At 39.4% G+C, this 16,927-nt stretch overlaps 1 protein-coding gene across 1 annotated transcript in view; it reads right to left on the reverse strand.

Annotated features, from left to right (window-relative positions):
• Positions 1 to 653: 653 nt before the first annotated feature.
• The window catches only part of LOC149409942 (endoplasmic reticulum metallopeptidase 1-like), a 31,691-nt gene continuing 15,417 nt past the window's right edge, over positions 654 to 16,927 (reverse strand). Inside the window, exons 9-17 of the mRNA XM_089649107.1 lie at positions 15,997 to 16,113; positions 10,880 to 11,103; positions 9,226 to 9,406; positions 8,420 to 8,601; positions 6,474 to 6,629; positions 5,131 to 5,327; positions 4,045 to 4,163; positions 1,530 to 1,702; positions 654 to 835 (exon numbers count right to left, since the gene is read on the reverse strand). Coding sequence (XP_089505233.1) covers positions 674 to 835; positions 1,530 to 1,702; positions 4,045 to 4,163; positions 5,131 to 5,327; positions 6,474 to 6,629; positions 8,420 to 8,601; positions 9,226 to 9,406; positions 10,880 to 11,103; positions 15,997 to 16,113 — 1,511 coding nt within the window. The 3' untranslated portion in view covers positions 654 to 673. The remainder of the gene's footprint in view (positions 836 to 1,529; positions 1,703 to 4,044; positions 4,164 to 5,130; positions 5,328 to 6,473; positions 6,630 to 8,419; positions 8,602 to 9,225; positions 9,407 to 10,879; positions 11,104 to 15,996; positions 16,114 to 16,927) is intronic.

A 16,927-nucleotide genomic window follows, 5' to 3' on the forward strand; every position in this document is an offset into this window, starting at 1 on the left:
TAGGAAAGAATTGTAAACAAGTGAGAGATTGACATGATGACCAGCGATTAAATATAACTAGCTATGTCCGCCATCAGCGTCTCCCGTGAAAGATGTCGACTGGAGCAGTTGCCCGTATCACATCAGTTGGCGCGCCTCTCTGCAAGGCTGTCCGATTTGTACTGGCTTTAGGAAATTATCTCTTCTGCTTCCTTCTAGAAAAGTCCAGAGAGCACGAGTCCCATAGACGGAGGCGGTCTTGGATGGAGTTTGTTAAAGTTAGTCTTAATACGGTAGCGGGGCAAAAGTGAACTGCTACAACACCTGTGACGTAGGTCACCCCATGTGGTGATTTACTTTGCCCGGGTTCATGGGGTGATGGAGTCTGTCAAGATGGGGAGAGACTGGTTAACCATTTGACCTCTTCAACAGGACTCTCTTGGACTCACCTGAAACCGCGGTTGGAGGGATGAATTCATACATCTGTTATTCCTGCACTCACTGGCCCTCACATTCCTACACATCCCCAAAGATGACATTGGTTATCAATAATCTACTTCCTGCGAGCAGGTTAGCTCAACACCGATTTTGCCGAAATAATTAAAACGATCGCAGCGCAGCGCCTTCAATTTGTGTCTACAATTTATTGACCACAATTAAAATAATTTGTGTAATTTACAAAAAAACATTAAAATCAAAAGACATAAGCGGAGTATGCGCTGATCCATCCCGTCATCTGGGTCCAGTCCGGGAAGGATTTCAGGAAGGTCTTATATTCTGGTGTTCTGAACTGGTCGTGGTCGATATAATTACCAGCCAGCCCCATGTCCATCAACGGGGAAGAGGAATTGAATACCTGAAAATAATATAGAGTTATAATTTTTATGTTAAACATATTTTGACGCGCCTAGGCAGTAAAACTTAGCATGTTTGAAAAGACGAGTCGACGCTCCTGCCACACTTGCCAAGTGCCTCTCGTTAGCTCTTTCCTAGCGGCTGCCAAAACTCTGTGCGGTGTCAATGGCAATTCATCTATTTTTAATGATGAGTTCAATGTTTGATATTTGCCAGGTGTCCCGTGAAAGCGATTTTTTTTCGGTTGGTGTTTTTTTTTTTTAATTTTTAAATTTTTGTTTTCATCAACGTTTTTGTTTTTTAATATTTTTTCCCAAATTGTTTTATTTTTAAATTTTTTTGGGTTATTGGACAATGTCGCGCTTTCTCCTTCTTAAGCCAACCACTATTCTGTTTTGTTTTGTCTCTGTTTTATTTTATCACCGTTATGTTTTGTCACTGTTCGATTTTGTAACTGCTTTGTCATTTTTTAGTTTTGAAACTGATTTTTGTTTTGTTTTATAGTGTTATGTTTTCTCACTGCACTATTTTGTAACTGTTATGTTTAGTCACTGTTCTATTTTGTCGCTGTTATCTTTTATTACTATTCTGTTTTGTCACTGTTAAGTTTTGTCACTGTTTAGTTTTGAAAAAGTTTTTTTGTGAGTTTTGTGGCTTTTCTGTTTTGACATGGAACCTCAAAAGAGTCAGCTTACCTTGAAGTGTATGGAGAGGGAGTAGTCTTTGGTGATGTCTGCCCTCACGATATGCAGAAAGTATGCAGGCTGGCCTCTCCACTGCGCGGAGGCCACGGGGGCCGTGGGGAGGCTCCAATTCTCCACCGTCACGCCATCTCGGGGCGCAAAGGTAATGGTCAGTCGGGTTGGTCCTGAACGCAATACACTGCATAATAATATTTATGTTCAAAATTGTAAATGGTAGTGTAGACAGCCTTGATTTAATTAACCTCATTGAATTTCATATACTCATAAGAGCTACTCGTTCTAAAACCCTCTTTAATTGTAACAATTCTAAGACTGAACATTTCAAACACTCGCTTGTACCTAGATTGCATGAAATTAGTTATAGGTACGGAGATGTAGCGGATCTGTTTAACTGCACCACAGACATAGGAATTAATAGACGAGAAGATAATGGCGAGGGGTAAAATCAACTGTTGAAGAACGAAGGGAGTGAAGCTGACTGTGATTCGTCAATAAATCAATCTGACAGTAAATAGGCATCTCGCATTATAATATCACCATTTACTTCTTAAAAGTAAAATCTGCTTTTGAATGAATAGACATTTTTACATGGGAGCGCAAATTACTCGCCACGTTATGAACAAATTTGCGAAGTCCAAATTTGGCAAAAAAATTCGGTTCCATTTTCAGAGTCGAATATTTCGTTTAAGTATTTAGTTAAGACACTTTTATAAATGTTCATAATTTACTTCCCAGCAACCAACCAGCTTTGTGTTTCGCGTCCAGACGTTTCTCGATGTGATAGTAACAACTGATTCATATTATACGATGTGAATATGCTTAAAATAAAGTAAAATAATGCTTATATATGGAATGTAATACGACAATTGGGTTTATTCTCTTTTTCAGATATATTTTTACAAGTTTTCATAGTACAAGTCAACATTTTGCCGTGTTATTTCGTAAAATGAACCGATGATGCCTCGACCATAGTTCGCACAAGAATGATGACGTCACGTTTTCAAATTCACTTGATGCCATACGCGAGCACAGCCGGCTCCAATGGAACCGGTATGGGGAGTGGGGATAATACGCTTTTAATCACTTAGGGCAGGTCTACTAATATTCATATGTCTATGAACTGCACAGAATCTAGGTACAAAAAATCTTTAATATCATATCTTTTAAATCACGTCCAATAAAATGTAAGTCTACTCATACTAACGTAAAAATTCAAATAAATATGTATATAAAATGAACTGCCTGGGGCAACTGAGGAAACTTGGGTCAATAAGGTGAACCAACAGCTTGATTGGCACTTAACTACTTTCAACCAAAACCTGAATATAAATGCATACATTTTAGTTATTGTAATATATTATATCATGTATCTATACTATATATATACCATATATTTTAATCAATACTAATCTAACCTAGTCTACCTATAAGTGTTGCGTGTACTTGTATCTCTACCTTTTTATATCCGTCTAGAGTTTCTGTTAATTGTATTTTTTCTGATGTCACTGTTTATAATTTACTGTATATGGTATATTTTATACCGTTGATATTAAAATATATAAATAATTACTTCTCATGATTACATATATAAAATTTAAAAAAAAAAAACGTTTCGATCTGGATCAAAACAAAAGGTAAAACATTTTTTGAGAATTTATTAACAACATATCAAACATAACCCAACATCATCATGAAGATACCTTACTGAAAAGGGAGTCATGTGCGGATCTATGTAAGAACAGATAATAGAAACAAGGGATATGGGTTAAACCATTGAGTGTCGCCAATATCATTAACTCATATAACTGCTAATCGGTATATTTATGGAACGTACCAGAGTGGTAGATACCCACAGTATCTCCCTGGTGAAATACTACCATTCAGAATCAAAGGGTTGCTTTTAATGGCTTTAGCCGTGTTTGGTGACGTTTAAATAGTCCAGACACTTCCCCAGCTTCCTCTTTCCAATATCTTTTCCCTCCCTCACTACGTTACGCCTCACAAGATACTCCAATTGAGGAAGGCATAGTTCCACTGGCTTCAGACGATTGGAATCAACTGTCATAGCCTCCGCCGCTGCGATAGTCCGTTAGTTTGGTGGTAGCTCGACGAAATTCGGAACACTACCATGCCATGTCTCCATTGTTTCTGTAAACTATGAATTGTCTAGTGATTACCTCTCGCTCCAGTAAAATTCTCCAGTAGAAAATTGAGCGGCAATTGGCCTACGTGATAAATGCCCATCTTGTGCATGACCCACTGAGAGACGGCCTGGATTCTCACTGCCTCACTCTGATCCGCCATCAACAGGTTTAGGACCTCCCACATGATGCATAGGTGGCCTTAAAGAGTGGGCAATGTGTGAATGCTGTGGGGTGCAGACCACCGAACATGTGCTGCATTCATTCCTCACAGTCCACAGGGCGACTAGACTTGCTTACTGATCTATATGTTCCACTCTAACCCATCCACCATAAGAAAGACGAAAAAGTCTAGTTGAAGTTACCTGTGATTCTGAAATCCATGGTGCATTGCGTTGATGTTGGACAGGTGCGGGTTTTCAGCGTGAAACCCAGTGGAGTTGGTAGAACTGGCGGGCCTGATGGAATCCAACTACTGGCTCGACTGTTGTTATTACAAAAACAATTATCATTTTATTTCAAAACATTGCATAAGATTATATGAAATACCTAAGAGTTTATTGCAATTTAGCAGGTGGCACAGCGCGTTCGGTACGAAATTTGCTTAAATTCCTACTGAATATTATTATTACTCCTATAGAAGTTTAAAAATAACATCAAAATATGACCAAATAACATAAGTCTTTTGAAGGTCCTCGGTTAGAGCCGACCGAAGTAATTATTAGACAGACTGTCCGGGACAAAGGTCTTTTGAAGGTCGCCGGTTAAAACCGACTGAAGTAATTATTAGACAGACTGTCCGGGACATAGGTCTTTTGAAAGTCCTCGGTGAGAACCAACCGAAGTAATTATTAGACAGACTGTCCAGGACATAGGTCTTTTGAAAGTCCTCGGTGAGAACCAACCGAAGTAATTATTAGACAGACTGTCCGGGACATAGGTCTTTTGAAAGTCCTCGGTGAGAACCAACCGAAGTAATTATTAGACAGACTGTCCGGGACATAGGTCTTTTGAAAGTCCTCGGTGAGAACCAACCGAAGTAATTACTAGACAGACTGTCCGGGACATAGGTCTTTTGAAGTTCGCCGGCTAGAACCGATCTAAGTAATTATTAGACAGACTGTCCGGGACATAGGTCTTTTGAAAGTCCTCGGTGAGAACCAACCGAAGTAATTATTAGACAGACTGTCCGGGACATAGGTCTTTTGAAAGTCCTCGGTGAGAACCAACCGAAGTAATTACTAGACAGACTGTCCGGGACATAGGTCTTTTGAAGTTCGCCGGCTAGAACCGATCTAAGTAATTATTAGACAGACTGTCCGGGACATAGGTCTTTTGAAGGTCGCCGATTAGAACCGACCAAAGTAATTATTAGGACATGGTCTTTTGAAGGTCGCCGGTTAGAACCAACCGAAGTAATTATTCTTATAGTACTATTGAGTTAATATTACCTCCATGGAACCATCCTGGCCGTGTACAAGGGCAGTCCGCAGTACAGTTCGTCATCGCAGTCCCCGCCAATAGAAGAGATGGATCCATTCCCCAGCGGGATGGTGCGAGGACTGTTCCGGTCAAGATTCAGCACAAAGTACCCGGTGTCACGCCTCCTCAAGGACTGCTTCTCGTCGTAGAACTGACGATCGGAGTGCTTTAAGAAAAACATTATAATATTTTTAAATATTTCCGCTTCACATTCTGCCGTGGAATTCTTTTTTCCATTCATCCGCTCCACATTTTGAAACCATCAAAGCAAGCAATTATTTAATTAATCTTTTTTACTACCCACGCTTCTTCAGCCTTAGTTTATTTTATCCAAATTTGGTTAAGCATGATTTTACACCATATACGCCTCAGGGATCTAATTTCTACAGCGTTCAGTCAACTTTCATCCTGTGCCAGTTCCGTACCTCACTACCATTCATCAGAGTTTGTAACACACTCCAAGGTATTGAGGGCAACGAGCGGGCTGACGAACTAGCAAGGAAAGGGGCGAATGCACCACTTGCGGGATCTGAGCCGGCTGTAGGAGTAGCAGCTTGCCACACCAAACTACATATCAAGAGGTGGGTCAAATCCCAACACTGGAAGGAATGGAAGAAGGCACCCGGAATGAGGCAATCTAAAGTACTCATAAACGGACCGGACCCTAACCGAACCAGGCAACTACTCGATATGGACAGAAACTCACTGAGGGAACTGGTAGGACTATTAACGGGACACTGCCATCTCAGGAGACACATGCAACTGTTGGGAGTGGAAAACACCAACATCTGTAGGAAATGTGAAGAGGAGAAAGAGACTCCAATTCACCTATGGTGCCAATGTCCCGCTCTGCTGGGAATAAGGCTCAGATACCTGGGAAGACACAGTGTGGAACCAGAAGACATCGCCACATATCCAATGACAGCCCTGGTGAACTTCATAAAAGGGACCGGGTTACTGGCAAGGGAATGAGGTAAAATGGGAGATAGTACAATGGGCCTATGGCCTAAGTGCTCGCGGGGAACGTAAGTAAACCACCTCCGACTTTAAAAAAAAAAAAAGAAAAAACGCACTCTACTGAAATCTGCTAAACTCGCTTCTATGGACAATCGATTTTGTCAGTTTTTTTTGTCTGTTTTATCACTGTTCTGTTTTGTCATAGTTCAATTTTGTTGTACTGTTTATTTTGTCACTGATTTATTTTGTTACCGTTCTGTTTTGTCATGGAATCCTATTTTAAATACAATTTCTTTGGACTTGCTTAAATCCACTAGTAAACCCAAATAAATAAAAGCGTTAGGTAGATACTTACCATTATCCAGAACCTCTGAAGGGCAGGGTTCTCGGGCCCCTCCTTGTAGGGCCTCCCTACGGAGGTGGCCAGGGATATGGGAAGCATGACAAGGCCACAGCCCAGCAGTACGCACAGCACGAGGGCGGGCCGCCTAACCAGGCTAAGGAAGGGTACCTGAAATATTCATTTTTTTTGTATGAAAACAGTGTTTTGCATCGAATCTCAAATTCTAATTTAGTCGTTCCTCATTCTTAAGATGGTGACCCCTACTCAAATTTCCCTGATGCACAAGGCTCCTCTACTTCTCGTGGTTCTATGCTCCATGGGGAGCCAAGGACATTGAAGTTCGGAACGTATGGGATATTTGATCAGTCCAACCAAAGCCAACTTTGTTAATACAGTCCGTGCTCCTGAAAATGCACTGACAGTTAAAGATTCCTGTTTTTGGACTTCTTGTACTAGGTTTAGCAGGAAATGGTTATTGAACCCTGCTAAATCTTGTGCCAGAAGTCCAAAATGCACTGACAGTTGAAGAGACCTATTGTCGAACTTTTGGCAACTGGGATTAGCAGGGTTCAGTTACTAAAACCTGCTAAAACCAGTGCCAAAAGTCCGAAAACAGGTCTCTTTAACTGTAAGTGCATTTTATACAGCACAGCTTCTATTAATAAAGATTGCGATGGTCCTTCTTTCATCGGTGATCTTCCTTTGCATCTCGTGCCTTCAAATTTGCAATAGTGGAATATTTGTCAATATCCATGAGTTTCACCAGGTTCAAGTTTCAGTTTGACGAGCAAAGTATTGAAAATATCTTAAAATAAGCTGTGCATTTTGCTGAACCAATTTGAACCCGCAACCTTCGGCTTGCTAGACGAGAACCTTACCCCACGACCACGGAGGCCGAAAAAACTAACAAAAACAAATAATTTGTGGTATATGCACAAGCGTTCCAACTATCTGGAACCAGTGGGACGATGGCAATCACAAATGGGATATGCTAGGAGGCTGAAGAGAGTGGGAAGTAAAAGAGATGAGAAATATAGTAGGTAAATCAAATCTAATCGGTTATTGCCATTTCAAGCAATTTTCAAATTCTAAAGAATGTTCTTTCACAGCGTGATACTGATAGTATATACCAAATGTTTGTTAAGCCAATGAAAGGAGACCAGGAATAGGTTGAGAAATAACTGGCAATTCGGATCAGGTCTCTTTTCAAATCTTTCAAGCAACGGTTACACTGTAAATACTAGACTCTCATTAAGGAGATACACTTCCACACTATTTATAAGAAATATGTACATGAACTAGACCATTTAGACAAAAACAGATAATAGGACCCCGAAAATTATGACTGTTTGGGTGCACTAGTGAAAGCGACCCAGAAGACCAAGGAAGAGGTTTATAGACTATGTGAAAGAGGATTGGAGCAGGACGGGAAGAAAAGTTGAGGGGACCCATCCCTTTCCCGCCCTGGTATAAGTCACATGGTTACTCCTTCAAGGCACACTACAAGAACTCTTTTTTTTAGCGAAGCTACGCTTATCTAAAAACGAATCTAGTAGATGGGAATTAGTAGTATACATATTTATGTAGATGACGGATTAATATTTATACAATAGTAAACAGCAATCACTTTTCAGTAGAAAATAATAACAATATCACATACTTAGTTGGAATAATATGATACAAAAATTAAATCATCAATATTCTATAAATTTAAAAGGTAACATAAAGATGATCAACAGTCGCCTGTGTTGAAGCAAGGACAAGGAATTAACCATCACATTAAAGGAGAGGTTGATGATACAAAAAATAGTTCACACACATCGAGTGAATAACGGGAAGGACAAAGGAATGGAGGCGATTGGTGAGGGACCGCAGCCCGCGTAAAACATGTTATGGAGAAAGTCAAATCCAACTTTAGGATGCAGAGCCGTGATAATAAAGACATGAAGTATACCAACCACAAAGTTCGTCACGTAGAAGGTGATTATCGCCGTGACAACAGCAATGTACAGATCTCCATTGATGGTGCCAGAACGTCCCATGACAGGCAGGAGCACCGTATAGGCCACCAGCGTTACGTACATCTGGAGGATGACTGACGGGATCTGGATTGCCAGATACACCCATGTCCACGTGTGAACTATGGAATGAAATCAAACATGAATGAAGGCAGTTAAAACTATTTAAAGTAGGGGCACTCGAGGGCTTTATCAGGAAAAATTTGATCAGCCATATGATTATTTAAAAAAATATATACCTCATAGATAGCTTCAAGGCGGTGCGGCATATCGATTAACATTAAAATTGATAAAATATTATATTACTTTTTATCAAAACAATTACATCACGCAACAAAGTATACTTTTGCCACAAAATTAACGATCTTCGCTGATTTCTTGTACGTGTTTAGAAGCTTGTACAGCAATTTAACATCAAGTTGGGTTGTTAAGTTCATCTCTACATCTCATGACACGATGATTTTCGGACTTGCTATTAGCCAATAAAATAAACAAATATAACTATGTGCTCTTTTTTAAAATGTGAGAACTTGCATTTATATCTAGCCTTTTTAGGGATTTGTGTGATGAAACTACTCTTGGTGGTGTTATTTTTATATTGAAATTTGTTATGAGAGGGCTAATCTATTGTTATTATATTTCGATGGTCGGGAACAACGATATCCGTGATTGTTCATGCAGCGCAGGAGTTGAGGAGCATTGTTCTCCAAGGAAATTGGACAACGACAAATAAGAAGAATGGTTACCAGTGCGATATAGCGTAGTGAAGTGAATGAACAGTAAAGCTACGGCGGAGAAGAGGGCTGGAAACATGAGTATGGCTGCAGATCTGATGCCGAGGCAAGTCATGGTCAGCAGGATAATCGCCCATGGGATCTGTGCGGCCACCAAGTTCAGCTGGGTGGTCATTGACAGGGAGAGGTAGTGCTTGAAAAGAAGATGGCAATTAGTTATTATTATAATTGGACATTCAAATGAGGCAGTCTTTCGTTGAAGAAGAAAATATTTCAGACATACTGCATGAGCTTTTAAACTAGAAAACTATGAACATGAACATGAAAACGCTCAGAGTACAGTATAACAACTCATATAGGGCACTTTTCGGCCTCCATTGGCGATGCAGCGCCTCGCAGACGTTCACAAAGGGAAGGGTGCATGGGTTAGCTGCTTTGATGCGCCACAGAGTAGGCGGGATGAGTCAGCGCTACCGGAAACCAGAAAAAAAAACTCTCGTCCAGGCCGTCGCCCAGTGGTAGAGTGCGCCCCAATACCATTCAGGGAGAAATTCCCTCAAATCACCGTAGTGTAATGACAAAACACATTAAATAGACAAAACGTATTGTAAAAACTATTAAAAAATTCGCAAACTTTACTACATTTTCCAAACAAAAAAGAGGAATGTTACTGTCTACATGAAATTTAGACAAACCACACTATCCTCTTTTCCCATCCTTTGAAGCAAGATTTTGATACTTATTGATGAAATTTTGCACACTTTACCTTCAAATCAGGAGAAATGTCACTGTCTACATGAAATTTGGACAAACCACACTATCCTCTTTTCCCATCCTTTGAAGCAAGATTTGAAATTTTTTGATGAAATTTTGCACACTTTACCTTCAAAACAAGAGAAATGTCACTGTCTACGTGAGATTTGGACAAACCACCATATCATCTAATCCCATCCCTTGAAGCAAGATTTTGATACTTATTGATGAAATTTTGCACACTTTACCTTCAAAATGAGTCGGAAATTATTACTGTCTACTCTGCGTAAAGCGGAACACTGCAGCTAGTTTTTAAATTAAATTGAAATAAACCAGCTTATCCAAACAAAACTAACCTTATTTAATATAATATATTCTTTTGTCACTGTTCTTTTTAACTGTTTACCTTCCAAACCAACACCATAATGATGGTCTTTTACTAGGGTGATACTGAGAGTATCTACCACTCTAAAATGTGTCGCAAATAAATTATATCGTAATAGTGTAACAATATTTATTTAATTAAAATGAATTGCGCACGCAAAAAATTTACTTATGAAAATTAACCTATTAAATGCAATAATAAAATTATGGTGGTTGGCATACGGAGAAAAACGAGTATGGTTGATCTATTAAAATCTTGTTAAAAACGTGATGGCAGGCCATTTCCTAAAAAAATATTTTTTTATTCAAATCGGAACACGTGTTCATGCAACAGCGCTTATCCTGATAAATACACATCCAATATATAAAAACACGCGTTCCGACATCCTCTAAACAAATTCGTGTTTTACTGTTAAGAAATCTGTCCTGTTTTTAAGAGTAATACGAAAAAAATTTAATAATTTTTTTTTTTAAATTTTCTTCGTGTATAGCCTAGGTAATATTTTAATAATAATAAAATGTATTTTACCTTTTTTCTTCTCCATAAATCAACAGCCAGGGGTACCAAACCGTAGCCGAATAAACAGGGGCACCAAAACAGTGGAAAAATGGTCCACACGTTGTAGTACCACGGCATGGCCAGGGCTGCCACCCCGTCTATAAAGGTGCCCATTGCAACTGTGACCAGCACTCCCAAGAGCATTCCCACCACCCTGGCACCAAATGCGATGAACATCTCTTTCCACGCCGCCCCTGAATATTATTAAAAAGGGTGTTTTTTATATTTAATTAAAACCATATATTATAATCTATTAAACTATAAAGATAACATTAATGTGGAGAAAACAGTCTTCAAAATACCCCCAAAGAATATGAAATCTATTGTCACAATTATTTTATTATCAAATCGGTTTAACCGGTAATAAATCATTTTAAATTGGGAGGGGATAAAATAGAATCATATAAATAAGTTGTCTAAACGTGGTTAAAACCACAGTTTGAAAATGGCCTTGAAAGCCGAAACAGCTGTTACAATAACAAAAACCAAAAAATACTTACAGAATTTAAAATAATTATATTATTAAATTTGATTTGAATTAAATTAAAAAATATATATTGGATAGAGTTCTACGAATTAAACACAAAAACAATAAATAAAAAAGTTTTTTTTTCACAGCCAAATTAAGCATTTATAAGAAAAAATGGCACAGACCCGTGAAAAATCACAAATTCGAATTATTACGTAAAGTAAATTATATTTAATTATGTCATGGTTTGGTTTTATAAAGTTGTGAAAAATGTTTCAGACTGAAACATATTATTATTTTTTAATGATAAACTAATGTTTATAAGACAAGATTTTTATGCATAGCATAAAGGATAATAAATTATTATAAGCAATAATTGGTCGCCTGTAATAACAATACAAAATTTAAAAAATTTGCTTGTTTACAGGTGGAAAAAAATATAATAAGCAGTAATTGTTGATTGAAGTACTAGTACATATTGAATTATTTGGCGTGTTGGAAATAAGCCGACGTGGCTCAGTGGTCCAGAGCGTCTGACCGGACATCAGAAAGCGCGGGTTCAATTCCCGTCGGCGGTGTTTATTTTTACTCGGGATATATTTTTAATTTGTATTGATATTACAGGCGACTAATTATTGCTTATAATAATTTATGAAACATATTGTTTAATTTTATCTCTTGTTGAATGTTCTCTGTAGGTTGTTTTAATAAGCTAGCCAAGTGGTTGTAAATCTTAATGTGATTTTTGATTATAACGTGCTTACAAAGTTTAAAATAGCAATAAATAAGATTCGATATGGGCTTAAAATAGAACAAGGCAAGCACACCGTATTGTGATAAAATTAAAATAAGAAATGAGATCTCTAAGGCGTATATGTGGTAAAACTGTGTTACGAATGTGAAGACCCGAGAGATGCAAGGCTGAATACAGCGTAATTAAAAATATTTCTAAAGGGATGCTTAAGGCTCCTTAGTATACGGTCAAAAAGAAGAAGAAGATGTATTATAGTGATTTTTTTTGGAGTATTATGCCGTGTTGCGCTACCTCATTCTTTAGCCGACGTTTCGGACAGAATTGCAGTGTCCATCATCAGGGCAGATGTGTAATGAATGCATCATTGCAGTGTCCATCATCAGGGCAGATGTGTAATGAATGCAGCATTGCAGTGTCCATCATCAGGGCAGATGTGTAATGAATGCAGCATTGCAGTTTCCATCATCAGGGCAGATGTGTAATGAATGCATCATTGCAGTGTCCATCATCAGGGCAGATGTGTAATGAATGCATCATTGCAGTGTCCATCATCAGGGCAGATGTGTAATGAATGCAGCATTGCAGTGTCCATCATCAGGGCAGATGTGTAATGAATGCATCATTGCAGTGTCCATCATCAGGGCAGATGTGTAATGAATGCAGCATTGCAGTGTCCATCATCAGGGCAGATGTGTAATGAATGCATCATTGCAGTGTCCATCATCAGGGCAGATGTGTAATAAATGCAGCATTGCAGTGTCCATCATCAGGGCAGATGTGTAATGAATGCATCATTGCAGTGTCCATCATCAGGGCAGATGTGTAATGAATGCAGCATTGCAGTGTCCATCATCAGGGCAGATGTGTAATTAATGCATCATTGCAGTGTCCATCATCAGGGCAGATGTGTAATGAATGCATCATTGCAGTGTCCATCATCAGGGCAGATGTGTAATGAATGCATCATTGCAGTGTCCATCATCAGGGCAGATGTGTAATGAATGCAGCATTGCAGTGTCCATCATCAGGGCAGATGTGTAATGAATGCAGCATTGCAGTTTCCATCATCAGGGCAGATGTGTAATGAATGCATCATTGCAGTGTCCATCATCAGGGCAGATGTGTAATGAATGCATCATTGCAGTGTCCATCATCAGGGCAGATGTGTAATGAATGCAGCATTGCAGTGTCCATCATCAGGGCAGATGTGTAATGAATGCAGCATTGCAGTGTCCATCATCAGGGCAGATGTGTAATGAATGCAGCATTGCAGTTTCCATCATCAGGGCAGATGTGTAATGACTGCATCATTGCAGTGTCCATCATCAGGGCAGATGTGTAATGAATGCATCATTGCAGTGTCCATCATCAGGGCAGATGTGTAATGAATGCAGCATTGCAGTGTCCATCATCAGGGCAGATGTGTAATGAATGCATCATTGCAGTGTCCATCATCAGGGCAGATGTGTAATGAATGCAGCATTGCAGTGTCCATCATCAGGGCAGATGTGTAATGAATGCATCATTGCAGTGTCCATCATCAGGGCAGATGTGTAATGAATGCAGCATTGCAGTGTCCATCATCAGGGCAGATGTGTAATGAATGCAGCATTGCAGTTTCCATCATCAGGGCAGATGTGTAATGAATGCATCATTGCAGTGTCCATCATCAGGGCAGATGTGTAATGAATGCATCATTGCAGTGTCCATCATCAGGGCAGATGTGTAATGAATGCAGCATTGCAGTGTCCATCATCAGGGCAGATGTGTAATGAATGCATCATTGCAGTGTCCATCATCAGGGCAGATGTGTAATGAATGCAGCATTGCAGTGTCCATCATCAGGGCAGATGTGTAATGAATGCAGCATTGCAGTTTCCATCATCAGGGCAGATGTGTAATGAATGCAGCATTGCAGTGTCCATCATCAGGGCAGATGTGTAATGAATGCATCGTTGCAGTGTCCATCATCAGGGCAGATGTGTAATGAATGCAGCATTGCAGTGTCCATCATCAGGGCAGATGTGTAATGAATGCAGCATTGCAGTTTCCATCATCAGGGCAGATGTGTAATGAATGCAGCATTGCAGTGTCCATCATCAGGGCAGATGTGTAATGAATGCAGCATTGCAGTTTCCATCATCAGGGCAGATGTGTAATGAATGCATCATTGCAGTGTCCATCATCAGGGCAGATGTGTAATGAATGCATCATTGCAGTGTCCATCATCAGGGCAGATGTGTAATGAATGCAGCATTGCAGTGTTCATCATCAGGGCAGATGTGTAATGAATGCATCATTGCAGTGTCCATCATCAGGGCAGATGTGTAATGAATGCAGCATTGCAGTGTCCATCATCAGGGCAGATGTGTAATGAATGCATCATTGCAGTGTCCATCATCAGGGCAGATGTGTAATGAATGCAGCATTGCAGTTTCCATCATCAGGGCAGATGTGTAATGAATGCATCATTGCAGTGTCCATCATCAGGGCAGATGTGTAATGAATGCATCATTGCAGTGTCCATCATCAGGGCAGATGTGTAATGAATGCAGCATTGCAGTGTCCATCATCAGGGCAGATGTGTAATGAATGCATCATTGCAGTGTCCATCATCAGGGCAGATGTGTAATGAATGCAGCATTGCAGTGTCCATCATCAGGGCAGATGTGTAATGAATGCAGCATTGCAGTTTCCATCATCAGGGCAGATGTGTAATGAATGCATCATTGCAGTGTCCATCATCAGGGCAGATGTGTAATGAATGCATCATTGCAGTGTCCATCATCAGGGCAGATGTGTAATGAATGCAGCATTGCAGTGTCCATCATCAGGGCAGATGTGTAATGAATGCATCATTGCAGTGTCCATCATCAGGGCAGATGTGTAATGAATGCAGCATTGCAGTGTCTATCATCAGGGCAGATGTGTAATGAATGCATCATTGCAGTGTCCATCATCAGGGCAGATGTGTAATGAATGCAGCATTGCAGTGTCCATCATCAGGGCAGATGTGTAATGAATGCAGCATTGCAGTTTCCATCATCAGGGCAGATGTGTAATGAATGCATCATTGCAGTGTCCATCATCAGGGCAGATGTGTAATGAATGCAGCATTGCAGTGTCCATCATCAGGGCAGATGTGTAATGAATGCAGCATTGCAGTTTCCATCATCAGGGCAGATGTGTAATGAATGCATCATTGCAGTGTCCATCATCAGGGCAGATGTGTAATGAATGCATCATTGCAGTGTCCATCATCAGGGCAGATGTGTAATGAATGCAGCATTGCAGTGTCCATCATCAGGGCAGATGTGTAATGAATGCAGCATTGCAGTGTCCATCATCAGGGCAGATGTGTAATGAATGCAGCATTGCAGTATTAATAAAACACACATCGACAAATGCCTAAGTTGCGTTTAAAGATACACTGTAATTTTTTTCATACCTATAACATGTTAATTAACAGAACAAAATGGGTTTATAATAATTAAAAGGCGCAAATTTTGCAATTTTTTTCAGGTGAATTAGGGAATTTCATATAATTACCGTTTCTACTTTATAAATTGATAGTAATTCGGAATGTGGGAGCTTAAATAGTTTAGATATGTGGATAGAACGGAGAAAGAAGTGAAGGAAGAATAATATATGACGCAAAAGGGAATAACAAGAACATGGCACGACCAAGTGACGTAAATGCTTGAGTCGGTTCACATCAAGAGCATTCATAAAAGTGGAGTATGTATGAGACGATAATAATTTTATAAATGTTAAAAGAAAGAGTGTATGCCAAGACAAAGGTGTATGGCTGTATATCCTCTCTGTCCAGTTAGTTTGTTTAAAATTCGTAAAAACATTGGTTACCGTGCTCAAGAAAATCCTGTCTTTGGTCGACGTGCGAATCAATTTCCACAGAATCCTTGGAGAACATTTTTGTGGTCCTTATTTCTCTCTTTTGGCCACTATATGGTAGCCATGCCCCTAAAAAAGATTATTATTACATATTTAATGAAATATAAGAGTAATCCTAAAGTTAAGTGTCATGTTTTCTACATTTATTTATGTATTTATGCGCTGAAACTAGTGATCAAACATGCGATTAAAGTAGTGTTGTTGTATAATTGTATATTTGCTGCACACTCAGAGTGGAATATGCTCTCAATATCACCCTGGTGTAAGAGCACCATTCAGAATTGAAACGTTGCTTGAAATGGCTTTGGCCGAGTTTGGTGACCAGATCTCAATAGCCAGGTACTTCCTCGCCTTCCTCTTCCCCATCTCTCTCTCCTCCCCACTACCTTCAGCCCCACAACACACTCTAATTGGGGACGCTATAGTCTCATGGTCTGGCTCCAGATGGTTGGGAGCAGTTGGGACTCTTGTGCGGTTTCACATAAAAAGTAACGAAATATGATGAGTGAAAACAGTACCGAGGATGAAAATAGTGATGAAAACAGTAATGAAACCAGCGATGAAATCAGAAATGAAATCTGTGATGAATCCTCTGATGAAACATGTCTTGTAAACAGTGATGAAACATGTGATGAAACAAGTGATGGAAACAGTGATCAAACATGCTGTGATGAATCCAGTGATGAAACATGTGATAAAAAACAGTGATGAAATATGCGAAGAAGCTGGTGACCAAAATATCGAACATGCGCTAAAAATTGGTATAAAACATATTAAGTGATGAAACATTCGATTAAACTAGTGATGGAAACAGTGATGAAACAAGCGATGAAACTAGTGATGAAACTAGTGATGAAAAAAGCGATTTTTTAAATTTTAAAAT

Source organism: Hesperophylax consimilis, chromosome 29 (assembly GCF_061612785.1).
Source record: "Hesperophylax consimilis isolate HC1 chromosome 29, BYU_Hcon_1.0, whole genome shotgun sequence".
NCBI lineage: Eukaryota > Metazoa > Arthropoda > Insecta > Trichoptera > Limnephilidae > Hesperophylax > Hesperophylax consimilis.